This window comes from Phyllobates terribilis, unplaced genomic scaffold (genome assembly GCF_046119375.1).
Source record: "Phyllobates terribilis strain yellow unplaced genomic scaffold, ASM4611937v1 Scaffold_3__8_contigs__length_932513732, whole genome shotgun sequence".
NCBI lineage: Eukaryota > Metazoa > Chordata > Amphibia > Anura > Dendrobatidae > Phyllobates > Phyllobates terribilis.
The window spans coordinates 209,024,657-209,039,789 of NW_027362763.1; the positions used below are offsets into that span (position 1 = coordinate 209,024,657).

The 15,133-nt window shown below is 40.2% G+C and overlaps 1 protein-coding gene across 4 annotated transcripts in view; it reads left to right on the plus strand.

Moving 5' to 3' along the window:
• The window catches only part of EPHA4 (EPH receptor A4), a 72,103-nt gene that overhangs the window by 17,663 nt on the left and 39,307 nt on the right, over positions 1 to 15,133 (plus strand). For all 4 annotated transcript variants that reach the window (XM_073674619.1, XM_073674620.1, XM_073674621.1 and 1 more), the window contains exon 4: positions 11,621 to 11,776. In XM_073674619.1, the coding sequence (XP_073530720.1) occupies positions 11,621 to 11,776 (156 nt within the window). The remainder of the gene's footprint in view (positions 1 to 11,620; positions 11,777 to 15,133) is intronic.

Sequence of the window (15,133 nt, forward strand, 5' to 3'; positions counted from 1 at the left end):
GCATGGCGGGTACGCAGCAGATTTTATGGCTGGAGACGGCGTATTAAAGTAGTACAGTAGTGGATGGGATGTTAAAGGGAGTCTGTCAACAAAAGGCAAAGTAAAGTAGTTATAATAGGGGACTTGGTCCCTATAAAAATCATTCCAGCAGTATACATTTTAGTGTATTAATGGCTGACAAATACATTTTTTTTAATCCATATGCAAATGAGCTGACTTTGGTGCACCAATGGGTTCACTCCCTCTGATTCATTTGCTTGCCAAGAAAAAGTACTATAACCTATGAAACACCTATGGCAAATCACATATAAAAGTATAATATTTTATTAATTAGTAAATAAGGCTGGATACAGGTAGAAATAAAACAAAAAAATATAATGACAAAAAAAGATTCAAAACCATGGGCGGTGGAGGGACACAGCACATGTAACATGAAAAATGCAAAATACATGAATAAATAGTGGACATGGAAAGTATGATACTGAATATTTTAAAGCATGATTGAATCATAAATGAACACCATGATGGAAAAAATAAACTGCAATATAGCACAATGTCAAAGTAAAATCAGTGTTTATGTAATATTTATATAATGCACATATAAAGTACCAATAGTGGTGTGCAAAAATTCAAAATTTGTGCAATTTGAATAGGAGACCAAATTAATTCAACAGTTTACAATAAAATCCATGATGGTGAACAAATAAATAAATAAATATTGGCCTGAGGATTCCATGACCTCACCCTCCAACGCGCGTTTCGCAAACGCTTCCTCAGGGACTTAGCCCCTATAAAAACCATTCCAGCAGTATATATTTAAGTATATTAATGGCTGAAAATTTGACTTTTAATCCATATAATCTCATGATCCTGATTGACAGCATTTGCTTAGCCAGAGAATGCACCTGAGCTTAGTCTGCATCCTTGCGTTTTGATGGAATAACGTCAGGAGCCGCATGTAAGAGATGTTCTCTACGCTGTCCTTCTCTCTGAAGGTACAGTGCTTGGATTCAATCTGCGTCCCTGCACATACGCACTGACACTGCAGGAGCCCAGAAGAACACACAAAGGGTCAATGCGGGTGCTTGCTCTATGCAGGTAAGCACTGTAAGTCACGAGTTCTAAAAAGGCAAAATTGGACGTAACGCCAAGGGTGAAACAAAGCTCCATCTTTTGCATAGCAATTAAAAATCGATTTTTCAGCCACTAATACACTACAATGAACACTGCTGGTATTCTTTTTACAAAGTACCCATAATTACTGTTTATTTAGTTTATTTGGTATTTTGCGAGTGACAGACTCCCTTTAAGAAATCTCATACACAAGATACTGAACAAATCAGCTCAGAAAATGACCTGTGGGCGCAGGTTTTAAATTTGCAGCAAATCAGTTGCTTCCTGTGGATTTTCACCATGAATTTCACTCCAAATCCGATTCTTGTGGACGAACCTATTTGTGGACTTACTTTTCAGGCCTCCTCAGGTCATTAACACATTCTCAGGCATTTCTCCTTGTCCGTTGCTTAAAGGACAGAAGAGAGTTGTGATGAGGTTACCATTCCAAGAGTACGAGGTTTGGTAGAACAAATAGTGGAGGTATTTCATAGCCTCCATAAAAATGTCAGCAGTAGTCACAGCCCCTTGAAGATGTCCTGCATTTCTTTGTCTTTTCTTTTTGTGGGAGACCACCCATTTGGGCCAGTTGTTGCATTTGGTGGGCAGGAAATGTTATAATCCATCATGGCTACCGTGACTCTCCATGTATAGTCTAATGCAAATATAAAAATAGCAGAGAGTAGAAAAAAAAAAGAGGTCAGCGCTAATAATATGTTCACAACACACCAAGGTGGGCCGCACAGAACATTTACTGCCTCCCCTAAACAATACGTACAATGCTTATAACAAAAGTGTCCGCCCCTCATTTAATTTCTTTCATAGATATGTTGGGAAAGGCCAGGGGAAATATATCACATTAGGGTTGTGTTCCCCACACGCATTGCAAGTAAAATGGGGAGAAGAAAAGTTTTGCAGAAGTTTTATCCAGCTGCTGGTGTTCGGTTTATGGCTGCTAACAACTATTGCTCTCAGTAGACAATTTTGGTGTAAGTACTGCTGAATCGCTGCTCGAGGAGGCTCTAGCTCCTCAAATGATGATTTACAGATAGAGAATTCAGTGGCGCTAAACCTGGAGAGGGAATTTTTTTTTATTTTTTTCTTAACAGAACTGGAAAACTTTGTTCTGCCAACACTTTGCTAACAACAGCTGATTCCTCCGACTTTGACGATTGCATCTCTTGAACAGATTGCTAAGTGATGGCTGTTCAGTTTGTTAGGATGGGTTTCTGTGCTTAGCTGCATTGCAAGCTGCTGCGGTGCTTGAAATATAAGTGAACATGCTCTCAGAAGACAATAATGGCCAAAATGTCTTTTTCGATTTTTTATTTTTTTTTAGGTTTTATTTTTTATCTGATTATTTCAAGCCATATTCTGTACACAGGATAGATGATAACTTTTTGATCAGTAGAGATATGACCTCTGGGGCATCCACTATACTGAGAACAGGGCTCTGAAATGCCCCATTGGATTGGAGCCACAGTGCTCCATTCTCTCTGACGGTCCCATAGACAATGAATGCCCATGCACGGCGCACATGCACGGCTGCCACTCCATTCTGACGGTTCAGAGCCCTGTTCTAGGTATGGGCTCGAGTCCCAGTGGTTGGACCCCACCAATCAGCAAGTTATGGGATAGGTGATAACTTTTAAAATTGAAAATAATCCACTTCTAAATAGTATAAAGCTAATATGGGCAGCACGGTTGCTCAGTGGTTAGCACTGTTGCTTTGCAGCACTGGGGTCCTGGTTTCAAATCCCACCAAGTTCAACATCTTCAAGGAGTTTGTATGTTCTCCCCGTGTTTGCGTGGGTTTCCTCTGGGTTCTCCAATTTCTTCCCATAATCCAAAGTCATACTGATAGGGAATGTAGATTTTAAGCCCCAATAAGAACAGTGGTGATGATGTCTGTAAAGTTCTGGGGCTATATAAGTGATTATAGTAGTAATGATATATATTGTATAGGAAACGTTGGTGCTTTGTTAGATATTTTGGTAGATTCTCTCTTTCGGAATCTAGGAAAGTTAAGTGACAAACCGGGTGAGAGAGTTAATGACGGCCATATTGGGTGTAACCCAACTTTCCTATTGGAAAGGAATACTAAAATCTCACAAGTACAGAACAATTGAAAGGCTCTATATTTGCAGGGTTATGTGCTATTACATGTATTATTCATATGGAACTCATTCAATTAGAATTCCATACTAGATAATACAATAGTTAAATAATTATAACGCTAGCATGACTAGGGATGAGAGCCCTGCCCTAACAAGCTCACCGTGTTACATGATTTACATTCATTGCTTTGGTATGCTTCTTCTCCTACGACTTACATCATATAATACACCTGTCAGATCTTGGGTTATGGGAAAATTAAGGGATAAATGCGTACTATTTACAGAGAAGACAGGGCAAAAAGCTGTTCTTCTCTCCAGGGGTGAGAGTACAGAAGAAAGGGCTTTAAATAACAGGATTAACAGTTGTCACTCAGCAGTTAACCAATTAATTAGCTCGGAGCATGGGCAACCAGGCGACTGGCACTCCTTTGCTTTCTGCAGTAGGGGCACCCTCTTACTGAGCTTTTCAAGCTGCTTACAAAAAAAAAAAAAGAAATCAGATTGCATTCTTGAAGGAGTTATTCGGTTTGTCATTTTCATTTTCTTGATCATGGTGACAGCCTGTTTGTGTCTGGAATATTCCATTATTCCATTGGGTTTGGTAAAATAAAGTTACAAGTCAGTGACTTGACTGTTTTTCCAGCTCAGAAAAATATGCATTTTAACTTGTGAATACATGTATATAATTTGTATATATAAATGCGTGCATAATGCATGTATCCTGTGCTGCGGCTTATGCTTGACAGCAACCTCAGAAGTCACCATATTTCCTGTATCCCTAATATATGATATGTTACATTAAAATGATGGAAACTTTATTCCGGTCTGCAACGCATGATTTCCATTCTTCTTATGGAATAGAAGTAAATGGATTTTAAAGAAAGCAATACTTGAAGGGTTCTGAAGATTCTTCATGGTCTTGTGTTGTATGACTTTTTGGATATTGAGTATTGCCTTGCTTTTTGAAAGTACATTGATCGTGGCCCTAAAAAGTGTTCCCATAACCCCTTTTAAGAACATTGATCGTGGCCCTAAAAAGTGTTCCCATAACTCCTTTTAAGGCATTGCTAATCCAAACCTCTTTTGCTCCGACTAAATGTGCCTTGTGAAGCGGGGCGCTCTGCCCTACAATCAAGTACAAGAAACCTTCCAGAAATACTTTTTTTTGGAGAGATTTCATCAGCACCCAGGAGATTTTCCATCTCTTCCTGGAATCTAGAGGTCTTCCCTTTTATCTGGGAATCTCACAGATGTTCCGGGAGAGTTGGCGAGTCTACATTCATTACCTTGCTTATGGCTACAAATTTTCACAATGCACAAAAACACATTTGACTAGTAGATATGTTTATTTTTTGGATGCAGTCACTATTGACACCCATGTTGGAAACTGACCTTATCATTGTTGAAATATCTCTGGCTATAGAAGATAAATAGATGGATGGACGGATGGATGTTTTGGGGACCATCAGTCCAGGAGATAGGATGGTCACTCTTTAAGGTGGAGAAGTGAGTGTGCATCTTGGTGAGGTTGATCTATTTGGACAGGGTTGTGTATCTGAGAATCCTTCTGTTGTGTTTAAGAATTTTTTTTCTCACCATTCTTGGTCGTAAACCTTAACCTGCCGGTGCTTCTGTGTTATTTTGGTTGTGGATCTGCTTTTGTGGACTAATGAAAAAAAAGGGAAGAAAACTCATCAAAGCCATGCCAAAGATATTGAATTTGTGGCTTGTATTGAACATGTGAACTAAGCTGGGGACAAAGAGGATGGACCTAAAGCTCTGGCAATAACCCTTTTCCTCCTCCTCGTTCCCCTCACAATCTTACCCTGCAAATCCTGAGCAGAAAAGCATAAGGACAAAACAGAGGACAGAGAATTAAGCACGCACCAAAGACTTTAATTTGTGGCACTGAGAATAGGGATTTGGTGTGAGAATGTATTAACGAGACACAAGGAGGCACACAATAGCGTCACATACACACTTAATGAGTGTCTCTGGCCAGCCGGTTCTATCCGCCATTGGTTTATTGAACGTACATAGATTGGGAATATGGTTAATTATTGACCTTAAACATTCAGGACCCTGTGATTTGACCCAGAATATACGGACTATTTTACCATGATAAACCTACCAGGTTACTGATTGTCATCCATCTTCCCTAAAAACAGATATAGGCTCTGTTCACATCTGCATCATAGGAACAGAAAGACTGAATATGAGCCGGAGACGGATACGGATTCATCACATGACTGATGAAAACAGCCTCCAATAGATCCAACTGACCTGAGTTTTTCTGATTTTAGTCTGGGTCTGATGGAAAAATATCAGAAAAAATTATTGGACAATGTGAAAGAATATGTGATGCGGAGTGTGAACTGATCCTACTGACTTTTGTCTAGATTTTTTATTAGTAGGGATATTTTTTAAGGTGATAGTCAGTTTTGTACAATCTCTCTTTTTAGAAGGGTCCCTCAACAATAAACTGATTAAAGGGTGTACTAATGCAGCCATGAATGCCCACATGCATATTATCTGAAGGTGGTCCGAACCTGCCTATATCAGCGAGATCAGCCAACCATCTGATGTGTATGATGGCCTCTCCATTGTTCCCAGGGGACATAAGGATTGGGCAGTTAGAATTCAGTCACCTCATCCTTCTGGTTGGCGGGAGGATAAGCTAATTCTGGCATTGGCTCTGTCATAGAGAACACAGGAATGCTCAGCACAGCCGATCGCTCCTGTGAATGAGAGTGTCTGGACAGGTAGTTATTAGCTGAACCATGATTTTGCCAACAGCTATCTAATGTGTAGGGTCTGCTTTTGAGCACCTTTCTATGATAAATTTCTGATCAATTGGGTCAATATTGATCTAAAATGGTGCGTGTAATTGGCCACGTTAATCTGATTAAAAATTGTTTCCCGATAATTGGGCAATGAAAACAGGCTGACAAGCACCCAACAAATGAGTTTGTTAGTTGGCTAAAATAATTGTTAAGCTTGCTTAAAAATCTTCATTCTCAGCAGCACCTCGTCCATTGTGAACAGGACATGTGCCGCAGAGAACAATCACAGTCTGAACTAGAGACCCTCTTCCCTCTCACTAATAGATAATGTTGCTGAATAGAGAACCCCTCCATGAACTCAGAATTTCTTAGTGGCATTTAAAAATTCCAAATGGCATTTGATAACGAGATTTCTAAACAAGTCCATGTAGAATTTAATGTAGTGTATGTAAAATATTGGTAAAGAAATACAATAGCAATGGTAATAATAGTAGCAATGATGTCATGGTTTAGTAATTACGTCATAGTTTAGTACTGATGGCATGGTGTAGTATGATGTCATGATTTCGTAGTGATGTCATGGTTTAGACTGATGGCATGGTGTAGTATGATATCATGGTTTAGTAATGATATCCTAGTTTAGACTGATGGCATGCTTTAGTAATTACGTATATCATGGTTTAGTAATGATGTCATAGTTTAGTATTAATGGCATCAGTGGCAAACACACAGGGCACCTGTGCTAGAAGAATATATGGGACCCTATGTGCACATGCTGCACCAATGATATCTCCCCTACGTATATCATGGTTTAGTAATGATGTCATAGTTTAGTATTAATGGCATCAGTGGCAAACACACAGGGCACCTGTGCTAGAAGAATATATGGGACCCTATGTGCACATGCTGCACCAATGATATCTCCCCTGGATGGCATGATTTAGTACTGATGACATTGTTTATTACTAATGTTATGGTTTAGTAATGATGTCATGCTTTGGTAATGATGTCATAGATTAGTAATTATGTCATTGTTTAGTAATAATCTCATAGTTTAGTACTGGTGGCATGGTTTAGTACTGATGACATGGTTTATTACTGATGTCATAGTTTAGTACTAATGGTATGGTTTAGTAATGATGTAATGGTTTAGTAATGATGTCATAGTTTTGTACTGATGGCATGCTTTAGTAATGATGTCATGGTTAGTAATGATGTCACATATTAGTACTGATGTCATGGTTTAGTACTGATGTTAGTTTAGTTAATGTCATGGTTTACTAATGATGTCATAGTTTGATATGTTTGATATAGTTTGATATGATATATTCCCTGGATGGCATGATTTGGTACTGATGTCATTGTTTAGTACTAATGCTATGGTTTACTAATAATGTCATGCTTTAATAATGATGTCATAGATTAGTAACTATGCCATGGTTTAGTAATAATGCTATGGTTTAGTAATAATGCTATGGTTTAGTAATAATGTCACAGTTTAGTACTGATGGTATAGTTTAGTAATGATGTCATGGTTTAGTAATGATGTAATGGTTTATTACTGATAACATGGTTTAGTACTGATGTCTTAGTTTAGAAGTAATGGTATAGTTTAGTAATGATATCATAGTTTAGTACTAATGGCATGACTTAATACTGATGGCATGGTTTAGTAATGATGTCATGGTTTAGTAATGATGTCATGGTTTAGTACTGATAGCATGGTTTAGTACTGATGGCATGGTTTACTAATGATGTCATAGTTTAATACTAATGTCATAGTTTAGTATTGATGGCATGGTTTAATACTAATGTCATAGTTTAGTACTAATGTCATGGTTTAATAATGATGTCATAGTTTAGTACTTGTTATGATCTGCAACAAGAACTAAGGAAAGATAGGGGAAAGCTGTCCCTACAGTAAGACTAAGCTGAATACCTACGATGTAGCGGGCTGCCTGTTCCTAGTGAACAGACCCGCCTTCGTCCTCGGCTAGTCTGAACAAAGACCTATATAATTAAGGGACGGGTCCCTAAAAGAACTAAGGACTGGGAAAAAAATGGGACACCTCCTAAACAGAAGTTGTTGTAGAACACAAAAGACAAACTGACAAAAAGTACTAGAGGTCCAAGAGGACCAAGCAAACTGACAGAGATAGGCATCGAAGCACCAGGCTAGAGAAAAAGTCAAACAACACTGAAGTCCAGCAAAGCCAGAAGGGCGGAGCTGGAAAATATAGGCCGATGGTCACGTGACCGCAAAACACAAGATAGAAAAAACTAACAGGAGGGTTCTAACAGTACTGATGTAATAGTTTAGTACTGATTACATGGTTTAGTACTAATGTCATAGTTTAGTACTGATGTAATGGTTTAGTACTAATGTCATAGTTTAGTACTGATTACATGGTTTAGTACTAATGTCATAGTTTAGTACTGATGTAATGGTTTAGTACTAATGTCATAGTTTAGTACTGATGTCATGGTTTAGTACCGATGTCATAGATTAGTACTAATGTCATGGTTTAGTGCTGATGGCATGGTGTAGTACTGATGGCATGGTGTAGTACTGATGGCATGGTTTAGTACTGATGGCATGGTTTAGTATTGATGGTATGGTTTAGTACTAATGTCATGGTGTAGTACAGATGGCATGGTGTAGTCGTGATGGCATGGTTTAGTACTGATGGCATGGTGTAGTACTGATGGCATGGTTTAGTACTGATGGCATGGTGTAGTAGTGATGGCATGGTTTAGCACTGATGGTATGGTTTAGTTCTAATGGCATGGTTTAGTGCTGATGGCATGGTGTAGTGCTGATGGCATGGTTTAGCACTGATGGCATGGTGTAGTACTGATGGCATGGTTTAACAATGATGGCATGGTTTAGCACTGATGGCATGGTTTAGTACTGATGGCATGGTTTAGCATAGCACTGATGGCATGGTTTAGTACTAATGTCATGGTTTAGTACTGATGGCATGGTTTAGCACTGATGGCATGGTGTAGTAGTGATGGCATGGTTTAGCACTGATGGCATGGTTTAGTACTGACGGCATGGTTTAGCACTGATGGCATGGTTTAGTACTAATGTCTTGGTTTAGTACTAATGTCATGGTTTAGTGCTGATGGCATGGTGTAGTACTGATGGCATGGTGTAGTACTGATGGCATGGTGTAGTACTGATGGCATGGTGTAGCACTGATGGCATGGTTTAACACTGATGGCATGGTTTAGTGCTGATGGCATGGTGTAGTGCTGATGGCATGGTGTAGTGCTGATGGCATGGTGTAGTACTGATGGCATGGTGTAGTGCTGATGGCATGGTGTAGTACTGATGGCATGGTGTAGTGCTGATGGCATGGTGTAGTACTGATGGCATGGTGTAGCACTGATGGCATGGTGTAGTGCTGATGGCATGGTGTAGTGCTGATGGCATGGTGTAGTACTGATGGCATGGTGTAGTGCTGATGGCATGGTGTAGTACTGATGGCATGGTGTAGTACTGATGGCATGGTGTAGTGCTGATGGCATGGTGTAGTGCTGATGGCATGGTGTAGTACTGATGGCATCGTGTAGTGCTGATGGCATGGTGTAGTACTGATGGCATGGTGTAGTGCTGATGGCATGGTGTAGCACTGATGGCATGGTTTAGTACTGATGGCATGGTGTAGTGCTGATGGCATGGTGTAGTGCTGATGGCATGGTGTAGCACTGATGGCATGGTTTAGTACTGATGGCATGGTGTAGTGCTGATGGCATGGTGTAGTGCTGATGGCATGGTGTAGTACTGATGGCATGGTGTAGTACTGATGGCATGGTGTAGTGCTGATGGCATGGTGTAGTACTGATGGCATGGTGTAGCACTGATGGCATGGTTTAACACTGATGGCATGGTTTAGTACTGATGGCATGGTGTAGTACTGATGGCATGGTGTAGTGCTGATGGCATGGTGTAGTGCTGATGGCATGGTGTAGTACTGATGGCATGGTGTAGTGCTGATGGCATGGTTTCAAATAAGTTTCTGAAGAGTGCACCCTTACGTTTTATTATAGACACAAAGGCCGGATTTTATAGAGACGGCCATGTTATAAAATGGAGCATATTCATTTCACTGGGATCATTTTGTTCCTCCTGAACATGAAATGCAGCGGTAAATACACAGAGGCTGACTGTGTTCATTCAGCCGTATGTAAAATGTTGTCAAGTCCAAAGGAGAAAAGTGAGGCCTCCGCGCACACAGTGGCTGGCTGTACACAAGCTGTCTTTGTTTATCAGTGACGGCTGAGTGACAGGCAGTTTCCACTGGGTTTGGATTCTGTGTGCAGGGGATGCGGCCGTGTTTGATGTGGGGATCGGGCCCTGACCTGGGCCTATCTGTCTGCCAAGCTGTGGTTTGTGATTCGTATCAATCTCTCCCAGGGGTCCGTTCTCAAGTGAAACTAATCAAACACCTAGAAAGTCATCAGGCCGATGTAACACAGTAAGCAAAGTTTACTCCATGTCCTGGGAAAGAGATCTGTGACCGAGAAAGTAAACTATCGATAATAGCCATATTACACAGCTATGGCAGGAAAAATGACTGTGACTAGCAAAATAGCCGCAGAGCACGGTTATATAGATGTAGCTGAGCCCAGAGTGTTTTTTGGTATAAATCGGCATGGTATCATTACTCAGCTATGATTTTCTTTTGTATTATATTATTGTTATTATTAATTACAGCCCCATTAAGGCCTTTAGTGCCTGTACAAGTCCCCTCTAAAATTGTAAAGTGCTGCTTAATATGTTTGGCGCTATAGAAATTATTATTATTATAAAATTATTATAATGCCAGGGTGCTGTACTTGTGCAAAGGGTTAAATAATATAAAACACATATATAAAGTCCAGTAACAGACTGTTACAGAAGGGAGAGGACCCTGCCCTCACGGGTTTACAATCTGCAGGGCAAAGGCGCAGACAGACAGCCATATTACTCTCATTGACCTGAGCGTGAGCCCCATAGAAATACCTGTTGTCACGCTCAGGTCAATCCGAGGATTGCAATGCGATCCTCGCGCGAGTAAAATGGCCGCCTGACTGCACCCTAATGTGGAAGGAGACAGCTGGTCGGGTGGTTAGAACAGCTGGTAAAAACTAGAGACAAAACTGTTAGGTCATGCTCTCACATAACGTAAATGCTGTATTTTGTTTTAAGAAAATCTGCGTTTAAGGCCACGTTCACATGTTGAGTATTCGGTGAGTTTTTTACCTCAGTATTTGTAATCCACAACCAGGAGTGGTTGAAAAATGCTGAAGCGTTTGACGTGTTTCTATTATACTTTTCCTCTGATTGTTCCACTCCTGGTTTTGGCTTATAAATACTGATGTAAAATACTGACCAAATACTGAACATGTGCAAGAGGCCTAAGATTTAACTAAGAATTGCCACTATATCTGTACCACTGCCAGTTTACAAGATGGTGGCCACAGGAACAACAATTTTGTTAGCTGCATGTATTTTTTGGATAAGCTTAAAATCACTTTATTTTTATAATGTAATACATAAGGGACTGAAGCTTGTGCTGCACCATGTTTTTTCACAGTCATGTTTTCTTTCTCCCGCAGCTTGTAAAGTTGGCTACTACAAGGCCCTCCTATCGGATAAAGCATGCTCAAAGTGTCCTCCGCATAGCTTTGCACTTCGAGAAGGCTCTACCTCCTGCACCTGTGATCGAGGCTATTTTCGAGCCGACAGTGACCCTGCCTCCATGCCTTGCACTCGTAAGTTACTTGATGCCTCAGTCTTTCAGTGAAATCTAAATCCCCTTCTTGTCTCTGTCTCTGCATGCAGTCACTCTCTAGACCCTGCTGTTTGTCATCTTGATATATGTTTCCTAAATCTTTTGTACTGTACAATCCATACAGTATAGCACTTACTTGACAGCAGCTGTCACAAGTACAGGGGCATTTCTGAAGGTGCCACCCATTGTGCAGCCGGGGTTTATGTTGCACTAAAAGAAGCTCAGATCCTTGGTTCCCACAGCCTTGCTGACCTCCCAGCCCGGGCTCACTGTGAAGTGGCTCATTGTCATCTAGGATCATTTGTGATCAGATGCTAGCAAATGCCACCAATACATCTCGTTTTTACAAATCTTAATGTTGTATTTTTCCAAAAATTATTAGCAATAGTCTGTAAGTAGCCCAAGAAGTCTATGGCCTTTTTCAGACGGATGAATTATACCATGTTTAACTGTTCAACTTCTGGATGTAACAAATCCCCCAGTGGTACTATGGAACCAAACTTACAGTACCATAGGTACGATTTACTCTGTATGAGGTCTAAGATCGGGTCCACATGGGAGCTCATTCAGACACCAATTTTACATGTACGAGTTGCCTTTCACGGTAAAACTTGTACCAATTGAAGCCCTATAGAGCTTCTCTTACGTCCGTGTATTTTTGCGGACTGAGTGTTCTGCACGAAATCACATAGGCATGTCCTATTTTGATCCGAGTCTTGGATGAATCTCATCAAAGCAAATCTATGGGTCCATGAAAAAAAATCTGACAGCAGTCGGATGCCGTCCTTGTGTTGTCCATATTTCACGGACTGTTGGATAGAAGCCAACATTTTTTTTCAGACGAGAAAAACAGATCAAATTTCAGCGGTAAAAACTGACACATTGACCAAACACTGGTGAAAATCAGATCGAAAACACTGATGAAACTCAGACCGTGTTTTGCGTATGAAAAAAATGACTGAAGTCTGAATGTGGCATTATTAAAAAAAGTAAATGGTGTCTCTTAGATCGGTGTACCACAATTTCAACTATTTTGCAGTTGCCATATTGCCATGGGAAAAAATATCCTAATTAAAGACCCTATTTTAAAACATAGCTTTTAATTCATAATTAAAGTGAATAACAAAAAAGACCCTCATATTAAAAACACATATAACCATGATAGGGGGAACTTCAGCTACGTATATGGTTTAACTTTTGATTGGTTCAGCGCTAAATGCTGATTGCCATGGATTTAGTGTGGTATCTACCGCAATCGTATTACACTACTCTATCCTACTTATTCTATCCTCCCTATTTGGTATATGCCGTTAAATTTGATCAGCTACTAGCATCCCCAACATGTTTCACCACTCAGGCGTCAATGCTATATTATAGCCTTATTCCCCTGATAAAGCCTAAGTGGTGAAACATGTTGGGGATAAATAGGGTCTTTAGTTAGGGTATTCTTTGCTTATATCGGTGCACTCTAGTATGTCAGCATTGTATTAGAGTGCAGAAAGCTCTGTAATAAATATTTCTAAATAAATTAAAAGCAGGCGACAACTATTTATAAAGCCGGTCAGTGCACACAAGCTTACAAATTCCAGTTTTTATTAGACTAAAGTAGCTGCATTATGTCCATTCTCTGATAGATCTGTCACTACCCGATAGCTCAGACCAGTCTAATTGAATGAACAGAGAAAATGATCCTGTCAAGTCAGACTTGGCTGTTGATGTGGAGAGATATAGTGAACCTGTTCACACTTCATTTTAAGCTGATACCATAAAGACACCTTTTACAGATTTACAGAGAACCACATACATTTTTGACTGTTCCTGTTTAATCTACATAGAAAAAAACTGCGGTAAACTATCACTTTCTGGCAATTATTTGCCTGAAATGAAGCGTATGACTCCATCATAAAATCCGTGCCCTCTAGGTTTCCACCAGCACGCTTCTGCAGTCTTTCATTCATATCTTTTTTTTTCCCTTTAAATAATCAGATTTGCTGCTTGGACTGTTATTTCCTCAAGTAACTATATTGTTTTTAAATGGCCATTGCAGCCCTATTAATCTCAGTCACTTCCTCTAATGCATCTTGACAGTTATCCGCGTAATGAACCCTAATGAAATGACTGGTGGAACCTGCCTGTGAATTCCACCGCTGCCGCCGGGAGCCGGCTTGTTGAAATGTAAGGGCAGAATGAGAAGCCCGGCCAACCTTCTCTCGCTCCCAAGGTCAAGGATGAAAGCGTAGCATTTCTTCACTGGGTTGTGCATGGTGAACATCTCTCAGCGGGGTTTATTCACGCTGAGTGTATTTTTTTTTTCACTGCTGGAAGTATCTGCAGTGCAGCGTTTTCATCATCCCTCAGCAACAGAAGAGTTAAAGCTGTTATCCTATAAGCTTAGCTCCATTTTTGGTTTTTAACCTTCATCTGAATTTGATCTTTTCGCTGGCTCCGTAGCACGTACGGAACAGCACAAAAGCTATTATCAGGGAATCTGCAGTGCCTGGTATTTTCTCCAGGGGTGCTGGCATAACGGATTCGGAGAGCTTTTACAGCAAAATTCTAGCAAGAGCGATGGTTAGCCTTGACAAAACATTGAGGGTTATGCTGCTCGTATCGTTGGATGGTCCGCAGCGTGCCACCAGATGAAAAGCTGTGTGTTTGCTCAAGATTATAAAGATCAGATCCTAAGTATGAATTCCGTTGTATATGTTTGCCAAAAATAAGAAATCATTAATATTTTTTATGACTTGCTAATCAGGAACAGAATTGTTAATAGTTTGGCCATCTTTGCCCTATTGCTACGTTTGAGGAACAGGTAGCAGGATAGTTCTTGACGACTGCTTGACAAGGCTAACGAGGGACAGTGGTTGTGTCTTTCTCGGTTTGGTTATTATTAGAAATCCGCCGCAGTAGTTCCTTTTCTGTCATCACCATGAGTACAACACTTGAATGGATGAACACAATTAATTAGCCTGGCAGACTACTAGTGGCACATCTGTCTTAGGTTCCCCGTGTTCCCAAAAGTACAAGCAACACAGCGCAATTTAGTCTGAGAGAACCAGCTGCTTCATTGTGAGCCACGCTGACCTTAAGGGAGTTTATGGTGTCATTGGTTTAATAGGAATCTCTTTTGTAAAAGTTTAGACTCCACAATTGTATTAGAAGTTCCACTCCAGCCGTACTTGAGAGCTCTGCTAACCTCTAGGGAACACTGGATTAATTGCAGGTTGAAATGTCTTGAAACACATACCAGTGCTTCATAAATTCTTTGTATAGCGTCTTTGAGATCTTCCAATATACGCTCTTTTGTTTCTGCCACTCGCGTAGATAACTCAGGATG